This window comes from Hyaena hyaena, unplaced genomic scaffold, assembly GCF_003009895.1.
Source record: "Hyaena hyaena isolate Hyena2069 unplaced genomic scaffold, ASM300989v1 scaffold_780, whole genome shotgun sequence".
Classification (NCBI taxonomy): domain Eukaryota; kingdom Metazoa; phylum Chordata; class Mammalia; order Carnivora; family Hyaenidae; genus Hyaena; species Hyaena hyaena.
Window position 1 is genome coordinate 747,386 of NW_024081410.1, and position 19,189 is coordinate 766,574.

Genomic DNA, 19,189 nt, shown 5'->3' on the forward strand with positions numbered 1-19,189 from the left:
TATATACAATAAATTATTGATATATAATTTAAATAATGTAAATTTCATCTTTTTTATTGTGCGGTTTTGTGAATTTCGACGAACATAGAAAGACATGTAATCCCCACTACAGGCAAGATACGGAACAGCTATTTCACTCCAAAAATCCCCTGTGTCCCTTCTATAGTCATCCTTTCCCTTGCAATCGTCTCTTTCTTGGGTTTTTTTGTTTTGTTTTGGTTTGGTTTTGTTTTGTTTTTTTTTGTTTTTGTTTTTGTTTTTGTTTTTTTTACAAAATGTCATATAAGTGGCATTATATTAAAACCAAACAGTATTTTAGTTTCAAATGTAACTTCTCGCATTTAGCATAATTTTTCCTTTAAGCTTTTGGTTTTAGATTATGCTTCAAGAATCTTGTCAAACGGATGATAATAGTCATGCCTTTTTTTTCTTTTCCTAAGCATTTTATTTTTTCATTTTGAAATTTTAAGCCTTTAGTCAGTCTGGTACTTATTTTAGTATAAATTATGAGGCAGAGAATTCAGTTTTAAAAATTAACTAGTTCGTCTGTATTTATTAAGATTGAGTTAATAATATAAAACTCTTACTAAATATTGATTTCCTCACAGGTAACACAAGTAGCAAGACAACCGGGACCCCCGACCCCTTCCCCTTATTCAGCACATGAAATAAACAAGGGGCATCCAAATCTTGCGGCAACGCCCCCGGGACATGCATCGTCCCCTGGACTCTCTCAAGTAAGAAAAACTGTATTTTTAGAGAAATTTCCATATAAAAGCAGTATTTCTGTTTTTCTAAGGCCAACATCTGAGCAGTAACATACAATATGTCTTGAAGAGTAATTTTTTTTTTGTATTTTAGATATACCTCTCATAATTGTGGCTACTGACAATTTTAATACAGTTTCATTTATGGAGTCATTCAAAAGGAACCATCAGTGATATTTAGTTTTCCTTTGTGTTGTTCAAGAAATTAGAGTATGATTCTAAAGTCCATTAAAAACCACACAAAACACTTATTTTGTTTTCAGTGTGTAATCTACTAGACTTCCTTCTTTTCTGTTTTTGATGGAGTGGTGATGGTTATTTTCTACTTAAAAAAAGATGTTGGGTGTTTTTACCTCTTGAGTAATTGTGGTGGACTGCTTTGTTGGTTTTTGATTTTGTAAATAGGTCATTGGACTGTTTTAGGCTTAAAATTAGATTGAACTATTAAATAGTGAACTCCATAGTATATTTCCAATTAGCAGGTACAGGGGACATTGAAACATTGCTGTAAGAAGTCATTGTGGATCCCCTGCATTTTAAGCCATTTTTCAAGATACTGATTAGCTTGTACCAGTCCACCATTACATTCTTGTTTTGGCTCCTTGTGGGGAAGAATATGCTAGAACTATTACGTCTATCAGTGGAAATAGTGGAATTGGTCAAGCTATTGGACCCATGCCATTTCAGACTGTCAGTGTTGATACATAACTGCCCCTTTTAATAATGAAAACTTACAACATTATTTTCAATTGTGGCTTCCGTATTTTAGGCCTTTAAAAAATATTTTTTTAAGTTTATCTATTTTGAGAGAGACTGAGCAGGAGTGAGCATGAATGGGAGAGAGGCAGAGAGAGAGAGAGAGGGAGAGATACAGAATCTGAAGCACCTCTGCACTGACAATGTGGAACTCCTACTCACAAACTGTGAGGTCATGACCTGAGCTGAAACTGAGAGTCAGACGCTTAACTGACTGAGCCACCCAGGCGCCCCTACATTAGGCCTTTTAGAACTTAAATAATAAGAGAGATAAGGTATTACTTATTAAAAATAATGCTAAGGGTTATTTTTATTTTTTTATTTTTAATAAATAAATATTTTTATTTATTAAAAGTTGACTTTTAATGTTCATTTAAAAACTATAGGACAGAAATGCCTGGGTGGCTCAGTCAGTTAAGCATCTGACTTAAGCTCAGGACATGATCTCCCTGTTCGTGAGTTCGAGCCCTGCGTCAGGCTCTGTGTTGACAGCTCAGAGCCTGGAGTCTGCTTTGGATTCTGTGTCTCCCTCTCTCTTTGCCCCTCCCCCATTCAAACTTTGTCTCTCTCTCTTAAAAATAAACAAACATAAAAAAAATTTTTTTAAAGACTACAGAACATTTGGAGAAGGAATGTATAACTTGCCAAACCATGAGGTTTTAAGAAATCTATACATTAATTTGGATTTAGTACTATGCTTAAACCAAGTTTACATTATTTCTATTTAATTTTTAGTTTTAAAGCTAAAATATGTCAAAATGAACTCTTAATTGTTTAAAATTAGGTTCTTGTGTTGGTTTTCATGGTACTGAGCAGAACACTCATGGTATTTTAGTTGAAGTCTAATCAGGAGGGAAAAATTGTGTAGTAATTTGAATTAGGCAGAGTTTAATAAAAGATTATTCACGGCGTACCTTTTTGGCTCAGTAAGTAGAACGTGTGATTCTTGGTTGATCTTGGGGTTGTGGGTTTAAGACCCATGTTGGGTGTAGAGATTACTTAAGAAAAAGAGTATTCAGTATAATGGGGTTTGGAATGATGAGCGATTGGTTTATTAAAGAAAGAGAACTCTAAAGAATATACAAATAGCAAATAAAAGGACTGGATGCTTCTCCTGAGTCTGAGACAGAATGCATATGGAAGAGCCGCCTTCTCCAGGGCTGATACTGGAGAGTGCACGGCTGTAGCTCAGCTAATGGTAGAGAAATCAGTATAGTATTGTACAAATGGAGTATGCTAGAAGTCCTACCTGTGGAACTTGCTGGAAGTTCCCCATGGGAACTTTACCCCATGGACTGTTGGGGAAAGGTGGATCCTCTAGTGCCAATGTCCTATAGCAAAGAACTGCTGCAGGCTAGAGGCTCCTAGTTATAGCATCTCTGTTTATCATAGATACTTCAGATAACCATGAATATGCTGGATCATAGGTTCTGTGTGGTAGAGTAGCTTGCATCACAACCTAAACTTGCTGCAGTCTTCTTTTGTTTGATTCTTCACTCAAAATTGGAAATCCCCCAGGTGATTTTTTAGGTAGGTCAAAGTGTAGCATGTTCATATGTAGTGTATGTTGTTTTTAAAATTCATAAAAGACCAACCAAGTCTTGTGTCTGTTTTTGTTTTTTTCTCATGGTAGTGTTAGGTAAGAGACTTCTCCCCCATCTTGGGTTGAGATCTAGACCTTGTGGAATAGGGTATGATGTGGCTCACTGAACGGTAGAGAAGTTGCTGTGGTGTCATGTCAGTGGAATTTCTAGAAATATACCCTCTGCAACTTGCCAGAATTCTGCCTTCTAGAGTACTCAGGGAAAGCTTTTCACAGGTAGGTTTCTTAGAGGAGATATTTTGCTACACAGTTGCCCAAGAAAATACGAGGGGCACCTGTTGACCATTGGGTACTGTGGCCGCTGCACGTTGCTGTAGAAGATGCTGTATGCTCTCGGGCAGCTGATCACTGAAGAGCCAAATTCTGGAGTTTGATGTGCAAGCCAGATAGGGACCAGGAATCAAACTCTTTCTTCCTGAAGTATTTTTATAGGTTCCTCTATTGACAAATCTTAACACTGTATCAGCTGGAATGGGAAAATATTTAAAAATTTTACAAATATTTAAATATTAAGGAGCCCAGATCCATTTTGACTATATAGGCAAACAAGGTAAATTTTGAGCTTAAAAGGCAAGTAACTGATCACTGAAACATAAGGGGGAAAACTTAATTTTCAGTTTCTAATTCTTATTGTTATAAATTATGATTTGACCTAGGCAGTTGGCTGAAAGCACTTAAGTTTTCTGAAAGACCTTGCTGCTTGAAAATGCAAAGTTTGCATTTAAAAAGAATGATCTTGCTGTCGTCTCAGCTCTTGAGCCCACAAATGCCTTTATGTATGCCATTCATTGCCTTTAGAAAGTCACAGTACCTGAATCCCAGGAGAAGGCTCACCAAGTATTCTCTTGCTTTTCTTTGTGGTCTGTTTTCCTACCATATTTCCTAACTGATAAAGGAACCCACTAAATTGCACCTGGTTCACAGTCCCCTTTTTCTCTTTCTTTTCAGAGGTGGACTCATTTGTTTCCTAACAGTGTCTTAACATCTGTTGATAGAGTGAGGAAGTTTTTCTGAATTGGCATGGTTGGAAAATTGAGGAGTTTTTTGGGTCTCCTTAGGTTTAACATGTTCGTGGGTCATAATAGAAATCATAGCCTTTAAAACAGAGAAAAATGTATTACTGGCTGGGGCTCAAAACAGATCGGGGCTTGGTCTTTTCCTTTCTGGTTACATGGTGTCGTTATATAGGTGAGAATTAGAGTTCTACCACTCTTTAAGAGGGTTGTTAGGAAGATTATGTAAAATCCTGCCTTAGAATGGGCAATGCTAATTACTTTCCATAAGTGGCTTTTATTATTTTCATGCCTGTTAGACTTGGTTCTCCTCAGGATTTATATGTGTGTACAAGTGTATGTGTATGTGTATATATATGTGTCTAACTGCTCTAATTTAGCTATGTGGTTGGTATTAGTGTGAAATTCAGTAGCTCTCCCCAAGAGTTTGAGATATTTCCAAAGTCTTTGCTTATCTCCTGCCTTTGCTTATCAATTCCAGGATAATGGAAGAGGCCAACCTTGGTCATTTTCTGTTAGCAATAGTGTGGTTTATTCTTGCACACAAATCAACTCAAGATAAGAATAAAGAAGCTTTTTTAGGCACATGCCTAATGTGCCTTGATGAGACAGTCTCCCCTTCCTCTGTGAATCGAATCTTTTTGTTTCAAGTGGCCACGTGTGACTCAATGTTTAACACTAAATGAACCTTTTAGGGTCGAAATGAAAGTAGCTGAGTTGAAGAAAAGTGATTTTTATAGCTTTGAAACATAAAAGAGAGGAGTTGTAGAAAATTGCTCCCAGGGTATTTCTTAAATCATCAGTAGCAGGGTCTTTACCTATTTCTTTGCTTTTGAGATAAGATTTTACATATGTACGTGCATGTACATACATGTATGATGCACATGCCAAATTTAAAGCTTTGTTTGCATTTTCCCTTGTTACATGACTTCAAAATCTTTCCAGTCCTAAACTTTGAACTATTAGAGTATAAGAGACTAATAGTTAAAAAAAATAGTTTTCTTTCCTTTGTTCTTTTTTTAAAGAGAGAGACCGAGGGGCGCCTGGGTAGCTCAGTAGGTTGGGTGTCCAACTTCGGTTCAGGTTATGATCTCACAGTTTGTGAGTTCGAGCCCCACGTTGGGCTCTGTGCTTACAGCTCAGAGCCTGAAGCCTGCTTAGGATTCTGTCTCCTTCTGCCCCTCCCCTGCTCACACTCTGTCTCTCTGTCTCAAAAATAAATAAACATTTAAAAAAAATTTAAAAACAGAGCGAGAGTGAGTGTGTGAACAGGGGAGGGACAGTGGGGAGGGAAACATTAAAAGAGAGAACATTCTTTTTTTTTTAATGGTTTTTTTCCCCCCTGAGAGAGAGAGAGAGACAGTGTGAGCAGGGGAGGGTCTGAGAGAGAGGGAGACACAGAATCTGAAACAGAAGCCAGGCTCTGAGCTAGCTGTCAGCACAGAGCTCGATACAGGGCTTGAACCCATGAACTGTGAGATCATGACCTGAGCTGAAGTCGGACGCTTAACCGACTGAGCCATCCAGGTGCCCCAGGAATTTGGAATTTAAAAGTATATTTCGGGGCAGATTTCAGTGAGTAGAAAAATGTACTCTCCTGGCAGTCCGGAGACCCAAGTTAAGAGTTTCAACCCTCCCCTATTATTTCAAAGTTTGACCCACTGGAAGTTCTTATTAATGCTCAGTTTTTCTCTTTGGGAACAAGAGCCTCATACTAAGGAGATCTACATTCCCTTTAAGACCTTCATAGGTTTTAGGGGCGCCTGGGTGGCTCAGTTAGTTAAGTGTCCAACTTTGACTCTGGTCATGATACCATGGTTTGTGAGTTTGGGCTCTGCATCAGGCTCCATACAGACAGCTCATAGCCTGGAATCTACTTTGGATTCTGTGTCTCCCTCTCTCTCTGCCCTCCCCTGCTCATGTTCTGTCTCTGTGTGTCTCTCTCTTTTTCTCAAAAATAAACGTTAAAAAAAAGTGAAGAAAAAAAAAAGAACCAGCTATTTAAAAGAAAAAAAACGTCTTCATAGGTTATAGAAAGTAATTCAGAGTAGCCAGTTCTTACTATGAAAATCTTTTGAATTCTATATTTTTATTTTTTTTATTTTTATTTTTTATATATTTTTTTATTTATTTCTAGGGGAGAGAGAGAGAGAGACAGCGTGAGCAAGGGAGGGTCAGAGAGAGAGGGAGACACACTCTGAAATAGGCTCCAGGCTCTGAGCTGGCAGTCAGCACAGAGCCCGACGCGGGGCTTGAACCCACGAACCGCGAGATCATGACCTAAGCGAAAGTCGGATGCTTAACCGACTAAGCCACCCAGGTGCCCCTGAATTCTATATTTTTAAATTTAACGTTAGGCAGACTTTTACATTGTTTTATTCTTTATCTTTTAAAAAATCAGATATCAGGAGTTTGTTATATTTGCATTATCTTAAATTACTTAAGTAACACAAAACAAAAATATTTCCTACTTATTGCTTAATTATAGTTTCACATTTGTTTTAACTCAGTTAATTTTCACAGAATTGAGCTAAATTACAAAACAAGGAGACCTGGCTGGCACTGATTATCAGGTTCAACATCTAGGCCTTTTCGTTTTTTCTCTTGATGTCACTGTGTGACTGTGTGACTCCTAAGCTATGTTCACAGTAATTAGTGAGAAGGCGTGGTCAGAACATTGCCCAAGAAGCGGAGTGATAAATATTTTCTGCCTGCTTTTCCTGGAAATTTCTTTTGGCTCCTCATTCTTCTGAGAGATCGACTCAGTCATGTTTTGTAGTGGACTGAGAATGGTGAAAGTATATGATCCACTGGTTCAAGTCTTCATTTTCTCTTGAAATACTAAGCAAAGGACTTCTTCACTGAGGTATGGTGATTGGTCATGATACTACTTTTTTGTTTTTCATTTTATTAAGTTTTAAATTTTAATTTCATAATGGTTAACACAGTGTTTTATTAGTTTCAGGTGTACATTATAGTGATTCAACAATTCTGTACATTGTTCAATGCTCATCATGGTAAGTGTACCATGATATTTCCTTTAAACACTAGTTTTCCATGAATAGTAAAAAGTGAGTTTCAAATAGCTCTTCACTTTATCCAACTTCCAGACTTCAGTTTCCTTTCAGAGATCTTGTTTTACTACAGAAAAATTCTCATGTTGGTTTGTAGTTCTTGACTAATCATTTCCGACTTTGCAAACTGCTTTTTCTTTATTTTTAAGATAGTGATTTTATTTACTGCATGCAAGCTTTTATGCTTTTTTGTGTTTTGTTTTGTTTTTTTTCTGTCATGAAGAAAATAAATTCTGATTTGATAACTAGGACAGTATTGCTGGATAACCAGGATAAAATAGAGAAAGCTGTGGATTTTTTTTTTTTTTACATTTGATTATTGAAATAGAGGAGTATTGAATTAACATAAAAAGGAAAGCAAAGCAAAATTTGTTGTTTTTTACTCCCTTTCTCCCTTGGAACACATTGTGACTGTCTAACTAAGGAAGTATCTTTTGAAATGAGTGGTATTTAGAAGCTGCGTTCCTGGCACATAAGGATTTGATGTGGGTTCAGAAATCTGTAGTACTGACTATATTGAGGTGGCCCTCCTGGTGCCAAATCAGCTTTCCCTCCCCACCCTCCTCCTATTGTTAATATATGTACTTGAAAATTTATACCTTGTTGAAAACTTCATCATATACTGTCCTTAAATACTTTATCAGTTAACATGCCTTGCCTTTACAAATCCCATTAGTGTAAAAGTTACAAGGACCTATAAAATATCCGCATCATTTATGTTTGTGGTTTCATGTGGTATATGCTAAATAATTGTGGTAAGCTTTTTTCTTCTAATTGTTGAGATTTATTTTAATGTTGTCATACTTGATTAGAGAATTTCAACTGTTTTGTCATTTTTTTTGTTTTTATCAGTAAAACAGTTACAACCATATATATAAGGCAGGAGTTCACCAAATGTTTTCCTGTTAGGTGAATTTAATTTTTTATGCAGTCTTGTAACTTACAATGAAACATGCCTAAAGTCATTTTTATATGTTTCATTATACTTTTCATTGCAAGTGTCTAGAGAAAAATCCCAATGATTTTCTTTCAAAATGTCTTTGGTTACTTATTTTTAAGTGTTGCAGCAAGGATGATAGGTAAGTTGTAATGAATATTCAGGCTTTCCTCACCCTAAACTCCCATGTTTTAGATTTTGTTTGGCAGATCTATAAGATGAGAGCTTATATTTTGAAATATTAAAGTATAAAGAGTGAAAATTTTAAAATCCTGCATTAACATTGTTTTAGAAAGCCAAGGCATTTTGTGATTTCATACACATTTCTTCTGTTGTCTTTGGGGGCAGGCTCTGGTTCTATTGATGATGTTCATTTTTATCTAAACTTTGTCAGGGAAGAAAAGGTTTAGAATTCTTTCTTTTACATTTAGATTTGCTTCTCTGGATACATCTGTTGAGCCACCGCTGCCCAGGGCCTCCACCCCGCCCCTCCTCCTCCGCCTCCTCCTCCGCCTCCTCCTCCTCCTCTTCTTCTTTGAGGATAGTGGACACACCATGTTACATTAGTTTCAGGTGTACAACATAGTGATTCAGCAACCCTGTACCTTATCCTGTGCTCACAAGTGTAACTACCATCTGTCACCATACAAGGCTATTACAGTACCACTCGCTGCATTCTCTGTGGTATACCACTTATTCCTGTGACTTAGATTATTCCATAACTGGAATGCCTACCTATATCTCTCTCCAACTCCTCTTCACCCATTTCATCTGTTTGTCTACTCCCTCCTCCTTTTGCAACCATCAGTTTGTTCTTTGTATTTATAAGTCTGATTCTTCCTTTTCTTGATTTCTATGGCTACCACTCATCTGTTTTAATAGGCAATAAATTCTCTCTGCATTTTCCTTGCAAGTTCACCTCTGTGGAATTTGACATTTCATTTATTTCTCATGCTTTTAGAAGAGAAATTCACTTCATTGCCACCAATCTATTTTTTCCCAGCTATGACATTTAGATTTTTTGGATTTTTATGGTTATGAAATTGCAACTTCAACTCAGCTACAGAAAATTAGCAGAGCCAAAATTTTTGGGATGGGAGATTGAACAGGTAAATTGTAAAGAAAGTAAGGAAATGGAGCAACCTGACAGTTCAATCCAAAGTGCTTACGATATTTCCCACAGAAATTTCATATTCCATCTGTCTTAGTCTGCTTGGGCTGGTACAACAAAATACCAGCAACTGGGTACCTTAAACAGTAGACATTCATTTCTCATAATTTTGGATGCTGGGAAGTCTAAGATAAAGGTACTGTCTGCTTTGGACTCCTTCTTGGGTTGCAGAAGTCTACCTTCTTGTTACGTTCTTTTGTGGCAGAGAGGGAGAGACATGTACGCTCTCTGGTGTCTCTTGTAAAGGCACTACTCCAGTCGTGAGGTTCCCCATCCCCATGACCTTATCTAAACCTTACTTTCTCTCAAAGTCTCTATTTCCAAATATTATCACATTGGGATATTGGGTTTCAATATATGAATTTTAGGGGATGAGTGAGGGAGACACACAACTCCATCCATGACACTATTTATGTGAATCAGATAGCTGTGGGGGATGTGGGCAGATAGGACTGTGTGAGAAAGGTAAGCAGAAGGGGTAAGTACCATACAGATGTAGAATATTGTCCTGAGTTTAATCATACAGATGAGTACATGTGTTAATACCCCAGATTAATGGGCAGGGATTCAATTTGCAAGGTATGAAAGAAGTGAGAGAAGCTTAGTATAAGAGTACAGTTGACCCTTAAATGACACAGGTTTGAACTGTGTGGGTCCACTTACTTTTTTTAAAATATAAATACAGCATAGTACTGTCTATTTTCCAAACGATTTTCTTTTCTCTTACTTTTTTATTTTAGAGTAAGAATGCAGGCAGGGGAGAGAGGGGCATAGGGGGAGAGAGAATCTTAAGCAGCCTCTGCACTGAAACATATTCTTTCAACCAAATGAGCCACCCAGCGGCCCCTCTATCTTACTTTATTCTAAGAATACAATATATAATACATACAACATACAAAACATACAGTATATAATAAGTATAACGTACTTAATCTAAGAATACAGTATATGAAACATAAAACATACAGTATATAATACATATAACATGTTGATGTCATTGGTGAGGCTTCTGGTCAACAGGCTGCTAGTAAAGTTTTCAAAAGTTATATGTAGATTTTCAACTGTGAGGCAGAGTCAGTGCCCCTAATACTTGAGTTGTTCAAGGGTCAACTGTACTTGTTTTGTCAAGGATCAGAATAAATTAATCTGAAGTGTTTTGCTAACTACAAAGTATAGTATATAGAAGCTAGCATCTTTATAGGACTAAATATTGTGAATTTAAATGATTCAACATCAACAAAAAGCAGACAACACATGTCATGTAGTAATTTGCAGTAATTTTAAACTGTCAGTGAAGAGCACCTGGGTGGCTCAGTCACTTGAGTGTCTGAATCTTGATTTTGGCTGACGTCATGATCCCAGGGTCGTGGGATTGAACCCTGCACTGGGTTCCATGCTAAACATGGAGCATACTTGGGATTCTGTCTCCCTCTGCCTGTCTTCTCTGCTTGCGTGCATACTCCCTCTCACTAAACTAAACTAAACTTAAATTAAAAAAATACAGTCAACAAACAGTGAAGGAAAGGTTAAGTTACAATTAAAGCAAGTAGAATCAACTAACTATGAACAATGAATATTATTATATGTTAATATATATGAAATGACTCCTAAAAATAAAAGGTTATAATTTACTTATCGAACTAACACATTTTTTCTTCAGTGCATAAACTTACTTAATATTTCTTTTTCTCACATGTCCACTAACACTGAAAGCTGAGAGGAAGAGATAAATCTGATTTTAAACTTTTTTTAAAAAAAGTTTTTAGGAAAACTTTAGAGTTTGTTTATGTATATATGAATGTACGTATGTATATATGTGAGTAACCTCTACATCCAATGTGGGGCTGAAACTCATGACCCTGAGATCAAGAGTCGCATGCTCCTCCTTCTGAGCCAACCAGCATCCCTGATTTTAAACTTTTTATCAGTTGATGAACCCTTATTATTTTTTTTGTCTGTTAGGAATCATAAACTCTCAAGCTATCTGAATTCTCCCTTTCTTATAGGGTATGTTTTCTCTTTGCCCAGTATTTTGTTTCATAGGCACCTAAGTAGGTGATAATATAGAAAAAAAAATATGTTGGCAATATTTTGTTATGCTTCACAGACAAAATAAATCTCTTCCATTCCCTGCCAGTGATACTCTACTTTGACATTCTGCACTGTATTATTCAGGACTCTGTTTCTTATTATCTTTTTAAAGTTTATTTATTTTGAGAGAGAGAGAGGGCAAGCACGGCTGAGGGAGGGACAGAGAGCGAGAATCCCAAGCAGGCTCTGTACTGGCAGCACGGAACCAGATGTGGGGCTCGAACCTATAAACTGTGAGATCATGACCTGAACCGAAATTCAAGAGTCGGATGGTTAACTGAGGCACCCAGGGGCCCTTCAATTCTTATTCTTGATCACCATTAAAATCCCTACCTTCTTTTACAGTTTATTTCCTAAATTTAGACCTGCCTGTTTAGTGCAGTCAACAACACGACAGCCTGAATAGTTTAACCGTACAGTTGTTAATGTTTTGTCAGGGGAAAGAAAACAATCCTACTAAGTATTTCAAATAGAGGGAGTTTATAATAAATTTTGAATACCAGCTAATTGATTGTCAAGAGGATACTGAGGCTATCCAGAGATTAATAACCACAGGAAACAACAAACATCCCTAATGCTGAAGAAATCAAAGAGAAGTGGTGGGGTTGTCAGACCTAGGAGCTTGGCGGAAGGGTCTTTTGGGACTGTCGCTGACACTTCTGAGAAGGGATAACAGATACTCTGTAGGTATGAGAACCAGGTGAGGCTGGTACTTTGAATATCAAATGTCCATACCTGCAGCCCATGTTCTAATGGCTTTGAGAGGCTGGGATCTGAATGGAGCTGGTGTCTGGAGCTATTCTGAATGGAAAAGCACCTTCCTACTTACAGGATAGGTTAGTGGTGAAAGACAATAAGTAAGTTTCATACACTGGTAAAAAGTTATAGGATAACTTATATATATACTTATAGGATATATATACTTATAGGATAGGTTAGTGGTGAAAGACAATAAGTAAGTTTCATGCACTGGTATGTACCAAGCACATACACTGGTAAAAGGAATATATAATTTCCTTACTAATAAAGAATAAGGTGGGACCAATAAACCCCAGTGATTTTTTTTTTTTTGAGAGACTTGGGGGAGAGGGACAGAGAGAGAGAGGGAGAGAGAGAGAGAATACCAAGCAGGCTCCACACTTGTCAGTACAGAGTCCAGCACAGGGTTCAAATCCACAAACCAGACTGTGAGATCATGACCTGGGCTGAAGCTGTCAAGAGTTGGACGCTCAACCAACTGAGCTACTCAGGTGCCCTTGGACCCCAATGACTTTAATAAATGTAGGAAAGAGGATAATGCAAAGTAAATGTAATAACATAGTAGGACTGTGAAACGTGTTAGTCACTATATAATAATAATGAAATCAAATTCCTCTATAAACAATGATTCAGATTGGTCAGAAACCAAAATTTAGGTATTTGCATTTAAACATGATGCAGAAAGATTGAAAACAAATGTATGGAGCCATTAATAGGAAAATGCTAATGAAAGGAAAGCAGGCTTAAGCAACCTTTAGAAGTCAACATAGAATTTAGGGTGAAAAACTCTCAGAGAGAAGTACTTCCTATAGTGAAAGATTTAATTTCTAGAAGATGTAACATTATAAACTCATTTTCTTAATTTGTTGAAAATATAAGGCAAGTGTAAAATGGAATGATCCATAATTAATTAGTATGGGAGAGTGACATCTCAGACGAGTGGACAGATCAGGAAGTATATAATCATGTAGATCAGGTGTTGGTAAACTATGGACTAAGGGCCAAACCTGGCCCCCTCTCCTGATTTTGGTAAGTAAAGTTGTACTAGAACACAACCATACTGATTTATTTATGAGTTTTGTTTTCGTGCTACAGCTGCAGAGTTGAATAGTTGCTAGAGATTGTATGGCCTGCAAAGCCTAAAATATTTACCAGCTGGGACTTTATAGAAAAAAATTTGCCAACCTCTCAAAGACATGAGCACACTTAAGCTCTAAAGACCAGCTGGCTGAAAATTTGGGTTTTGCGGGTCATATAGTCTTTTGCATATTATTCTGCTCCCACTGCTTTCCCTTCCCCCCTCCCTTTCTCCTCCTTCAGTCCCCTCATCACCCCTTTTCTTGCCTCTCCTCCTCTGCCTTCTCCTTTTCCCTTTAAATATGTAGAGATCTTGTTCAGCTGTCCTTTCAAAAATACATGCCAAGGGCCATAGTTTGTCAATTTCTGATATAGTTAAATCACACAAATAGTAAACTTGTTTTATTTAAATAGTTATAGGTAACATACATATAAGTTATATATTATAAGTATATATATATATCAGCAGAAGAATATATGAATGAGAAATTTTGGACATATTTAATCATGAAAAAAATGAAGGTATCAGTGACTTGAACATTATAAATATCAAACTTTAATAATATGTAGGTAACTTTTTACTGATTCAACTAAGATCAAAGATTTAAAAGCCAACTGATAATTTAAATGAAATAATAATTATTAAGTTTTTAAAAACACCTTTTGTTCAGCTAAGATAATGCTTTTTATTTTTATTTTCTCAGGTACTTAAGGGGCATTTACAGAATTTGATCATGTTATGCTAAGAGAAAAATGTTAAATTCCAATCATATTTACATCCTTTTCTGAATATGTGACAAAATTAGAGCTTAACAACAAAAGAATAATAAAATCTAAGTTATGTTTACGCTAAAACTCTTAAGAACATAGTTGTTTAAAAAACATTTTTTAGTGTTTGTTTATTTTTGAGAGAGAGACACACACAGTGTGAGTGGGGGAGGAGCAGAGAGAGAGAGAGAGAGAGAGAGAGAGGGAGACACAGAATCCAAAGCAGGCTCCAAACTCTGATCTGTCAGCACAGAGCCTGACACAGAGCTTGAAACTGAGCCATCCAGGCGCCCCCATAATTATTGTTTTTTACAAAAAGCATTATCAGGTGGTGTCTGGGTGACTCAGTCTGTTGAGCGTCCTACTTCAGCTCAGCTCACGGTCTCATGGTTTGTGAGTTCAAGCCCTGCATCAGGCTTGCTCCCTAAGTCCAGAGTCTGTTTTGGATCCTCTGTCCCTCCTCCCACTCACATACTCTCTCTCAAAAATAAACATTAAAAAAAAAAAAAAAACTTATCAGAATTAGCTATAGTTGAACATTATTTTTCCATTTTTCATAATCTTAACATACTGTAAGAGTAAATAACAAAATCTATTTATTTGGAAAATTTAAAATCTCTTGAATTAAAGATAAAACCAAAATGGGATGCTGTCTTTCGAAATGAATGACAAATACCACTTTCTATAAGATTTTGTGAATCTTAACTCATGAGCATGATGTGATATTCAGAGGAAAATGTATAGCCGTAAAGGCATATAGAAGATAGAAAAATTGAAAATAAATGGGGGTGCCTGGGTGGCTTAGTTAAGTGTCATACTCTTGATTTCAGACCAGGTCATGAACTTAGGGTTCCTGAGTTCAAGCCCTGTGTCTGGCTCTGTGGCTCTGTGTTGATGGTGTGGAGCCTGCTCTTGGAATTCTAGCTCTTTCCTCTTCTGCCCTTTCCTCATTTGTGTTCTCTCTCTCTCTCTCTCTCTCTCTCTCTCAATAAATAAATTTTAAAAAATTGAAAATAAATGAACAAATGATCTGAATGGAAGATTGCAGTATTGTACTTTGGGGGATTGTAGGTTTTCCTTAATGCATACCCGTTCTTTGTGTACTTCTTGTTATGATGGTGTTGATTGTAAACACAGCTATAAATTGCCACAGTGCATTATCTGTTTTAATACCAGGAGTCCAGAACTTTTGTGTAGTCACTAGTTTTCCTTATAATGTTTCCACCTTTGAATTGGTCAGCTTATGTCTAGTGTTATTCAGAATATGCTCCTTTTGATAATAGCATATTATTATGATAGGTTCAGAAAATTTATGTGTATGTGTGAGAGAGAGAGAGGAGGAGAAAACACTTTTACATGTCACTAATGATTAGTGATGTTGAACATCTTTTCGTGTGCTTATTGGCCATTTGTATATGTTCTCCAGAGAAATGTCTATTCAAGTCCTTTGCTCATTTTTTTAATTGGATTTTTTTGTTGCTGTTGAGTTGTAGTTATTTATATGTTCTAGATCTCAGTTCCTTATCAGATATATGCTGTCCTCAATTGCCTTTTTATACTGTTGATAGTGTCCTTTGCACAAAAAGTTTGAATTTTGATTAAGCCTAATTTATCCGTTGCTTACTTGTTGCTTGTGTCTTTGGTGCCATAACCAAGAAGCCATTGGCAAACCAGGTATTTCATTAAACTAAATGTAAACTAACTATTGAATTTCTTATTAATTAAAAATTTTTTACGTATATAGAGATTTTGTCCTTTGGGAAAACAGTAGCAGGTTTGGAGAAAAATTCTTGGGTTACCAAGAGGAAAGGAATGTTTAGAAGGAATGATATATATACTTACTAGTGTTATGAGTAATAGGTGCTGGTAACAACCTTAATGGAGTGAAAACAGTCACTAAAGTTTCAGCTGCTATGTTCAAAAAGACACAAAAATTCCAAGGGCTGTTAATAGAGTTCATAGAGTATATTAAGGTTCATGCTGGGAGTTAGGGAAGTTGGATACAGAAGTGATGACTCAGAGGCCAGCTGGCTTATTTACATAAGCATTTGGCAACTTTTAAGAAGGGAGGGAAGTAGCAGAAAAACTGGCAGCTAGCCAGTAGGCAAAGAAAATAAGTATCAAGGACCTAGATTATCTCTGCTTTTGAGAGTGATTATCTTTTAGCTTTTATAACAGTGAATTGAGGAAGATAGAAAACCAAATGAGAAAAAAAAAACCCACTGTTGAAATGCATACTAGAAAAGGGGAATATAAAACTTTGTACAATTTGCAGAAAAGATGAAAGTTTTTAAAAGCCAGTTGTATATAAAAGGCACCCTTCACTGAATCTTATTTTGACTTACTCCAAAAGCCTTAAGAGATACAGATTTCTTGAAGAATGGCCTTTCCTAGAGGGTCTTTGAAACAGACTATTTTATATATATATATATATATTTATTTTAATGTTTTATATATTTCTGAGAGAGAGAGAGAGAGAGAGCGCTAGCGAGCAGGGGAGGGTCAGAGAGAGAGAGGGAGATATAGAATCTGAAGCAGGCTCCAGGCTCTGAGCTAGCTCTAGTCAGCACAGAGCCCAACGTGGGGCTTGAACCCACGAACTGTGAGATCATGACCTAAGCCGAAGTCAGACGCTTAACCGACTAAGCCACCCACGTGCCCCGAAAAAGACTGTATAATAGTAGAAGCTGTTTCAACAAGCTTTAAAAGTAGATGTAATGCTGTAGGAATCAGAATAACAAATTCTCAAAAACTTCAGGTTTTTTTTATTGTTTACTTTTGAGAGAGAGCACACTAGCGAGAGAGAGAGAGAGAGAGAGAGAGAGAGACAGCATGCCTGTAAATGTGATTGGGGAAGCCACAGGAACAGAGAGAATTGGGGGTGTGGTGAGAGAGAGAGGATCTGAAGCAGGCTCCTCACTGACAGCAGAGAGAGCCTGATGCACAGGTCTCGAACTCTTGAACCACAAGATCATGATCTGAATTGAAATCGAGAGATGCTTAACTGACTGAGCCAACCAGGCCCCCCCGCCGCCCCCCCCATTTCAGTTCTTGAGCAGATATGGACAGTGGTAGGAAAGCCTGACTGTGGAAGCATTTAGAAATAATTTTCACTAAAAGCTGTCCTTCCTAATATAACTTGAATTATAACCGTATGAATTCGTATTTATTGTGTACTCCTCTTATCAGATTATTGGAGGATAATATCTTGGTGATAGATTACTTTGTAGGCTAGAGTTTTCAGAGCTTTTCTTAATTACTTCACTGTATTTATTTTTATCATTATGAGAACACTGTAAGACAGATATGATGGCTCCTGTTTTATATACTGGAAAGGTCGAGTGGGGAAAAATGAAATGATTTGCTTCCGGTACCTTAGGTAGGATTAGTAAGGGACCAGGTCAGTGTCCTCAGGTCCCAACTCTTGGCCTTCCTTGCTTGCTCCTAATTCACCTTGGTATTTTGTTTCAGGTTTAGTTTAAACAAGCTGAGCTTTCATAAATACTTTGGGATTACAACCACCACTTACAACTTTATTTTTATAAAATAGTAAGAACAGTCACCAAAACAACTTAAATTTGCTTCAAACTTGGGTCTTTAAAAAATTCAGCCACACAGTATTTAAACTTCTGGTTCTTAAATTTAGAGCTATGCATCTAAATCTGGAATTCAGGAAGTTAGTGGAGGAGGAGGTAGTCTTTTTTTTTTTTTAATTTTTTTTTTTAATGTTTTATTTCTAGGAGAGAGAGAGAGAGAGAGACAGCATGAGCAGGGGAGGGTCAGAGAGAGAGGGAGTCACAGATTGAAACAGGCTCCAGGCTCTGAGCCGGCAGTCAGCACAGAGCCCGACGCAGGGCTCGAACCCACGAACCGCGAGATCATGACCTAAGCGAAAGTCGGACACCCACCGACTAAGCCACCCAGGCGCCCGAGGAGGAGGTAGTCTTAACAGAGAAGCAGCAGGACCTAGAGTGAAGATTCTGTCCAGTGTGACGAATGAAGAGAATCAGGACACTGGCTAGGATGTTTTAGATGAAAAGTAGAAGATTCAGAAACTAAATAAAGATGGGAGGAATGAAGGGAGAAAAGTAATAAAGATATAGAAAGTAAAGGAGGCATGATGAATAGCTGACAGGACATTGGAAGCACAGGGACAGCAGTACACAGATTCTAGAATACCTTTGCTGCCTAGGAACTCAGTGAACCAGGCACTCAATTCTCCTTGATAGACAGACCAGTGCTTTTAGCCCAGTAACCTGGGGGAGTGGTACTGGGATATCCTGCTGTATAGGGAAAAGCTAAACTGGGAACAATACAACGACTGTGGTGGGAAAGCAAGTAGCCTGCCAGATCCAGGTATATTGTGAAAGCTATTCAATCATTGTCTAGTGGAGGGTGACAAACCATAGCATTTAAATGTTGATCTAAGTGTAAAGAATACAGAAATAGTGTTCAATTCAGACAGTGTTTTCCTGTTCCACATAACGTCACACTGCTCAGAAATGAGAAAAGTGTCAGTGGTTCTCATTCTGGCTGCCATTAGAACCTTCTGATGCCTGGGTCCCATTCTTCAGAGATTTGCATTTAATTGCTTGGGATGGGGCCCAGGTGATTGCAGTATGAGACCAAAGCTGTGGAACAGGAAATACCACTGCCTAAATGAGACTTCTTAGGTTTTCTTTGCTGGGAGTAGCTTTCAGTGAAAGGAACACTTTTAGATGACATAAACATAATGAATTGGGGCTATTTCCTAAGTTAGGGATGGTGGCTTTGAGAAACCATTTCTATCTAGCGTCTACAGGAAACTGTAAATAACTTCTTACTTGTAATATACTTTGCATCACAGTCTGTATTCAAATAGTTTTTACTGTATTGATAATATATTCTGATTTATTTAGATGAAAGGACAAAATTCTGTTCTGAATTGACTCTTCTAATACAAGCATAGTAAGAGTACATTGGTGCAGGTGCTTTTCGTTTCAGTACAGTCAAATCTTCCTGGATTTAAAGTTGTAGTACAGTTGTTTTCAAATTTTAAAATGACAAAACTTTCATTTTCTCATATAACTAGTACAGTAGTCTTAAGCATAAGTAAGTCCTTAAATCTTTGGGGGATGACAATAGCCCTAAATGAAATTTTCCAGAGGTGTCACTGGAGCTATTTGCATGGTGC

At 37.2% G+C, this 19,189-nt stretch overlaps 1 protein-coding gene across 1 annotated transcript in view; it reads left to right on the forward strand.

Moving 5' to 3' along the window:
• Nucleotides 1-19,189, forward strand: part of LOC120221383 (eukaryotic translation initiation factor 4 gamma 3-like) — a 211,283-nt gene that overhangs the window by 119,449 nt on the left and 72,645 nt on the right. The window contains exon 3 of the mRNA XM_039218750.1: nucleotides 609-737. Coding sequence (XP_039074681.1) covers nucleotides 609-737 — 129 coding nt within the window. The remainder of the gene's footprint in view (nucleotides 1-608; nucleotides 738-19,189) is intronic.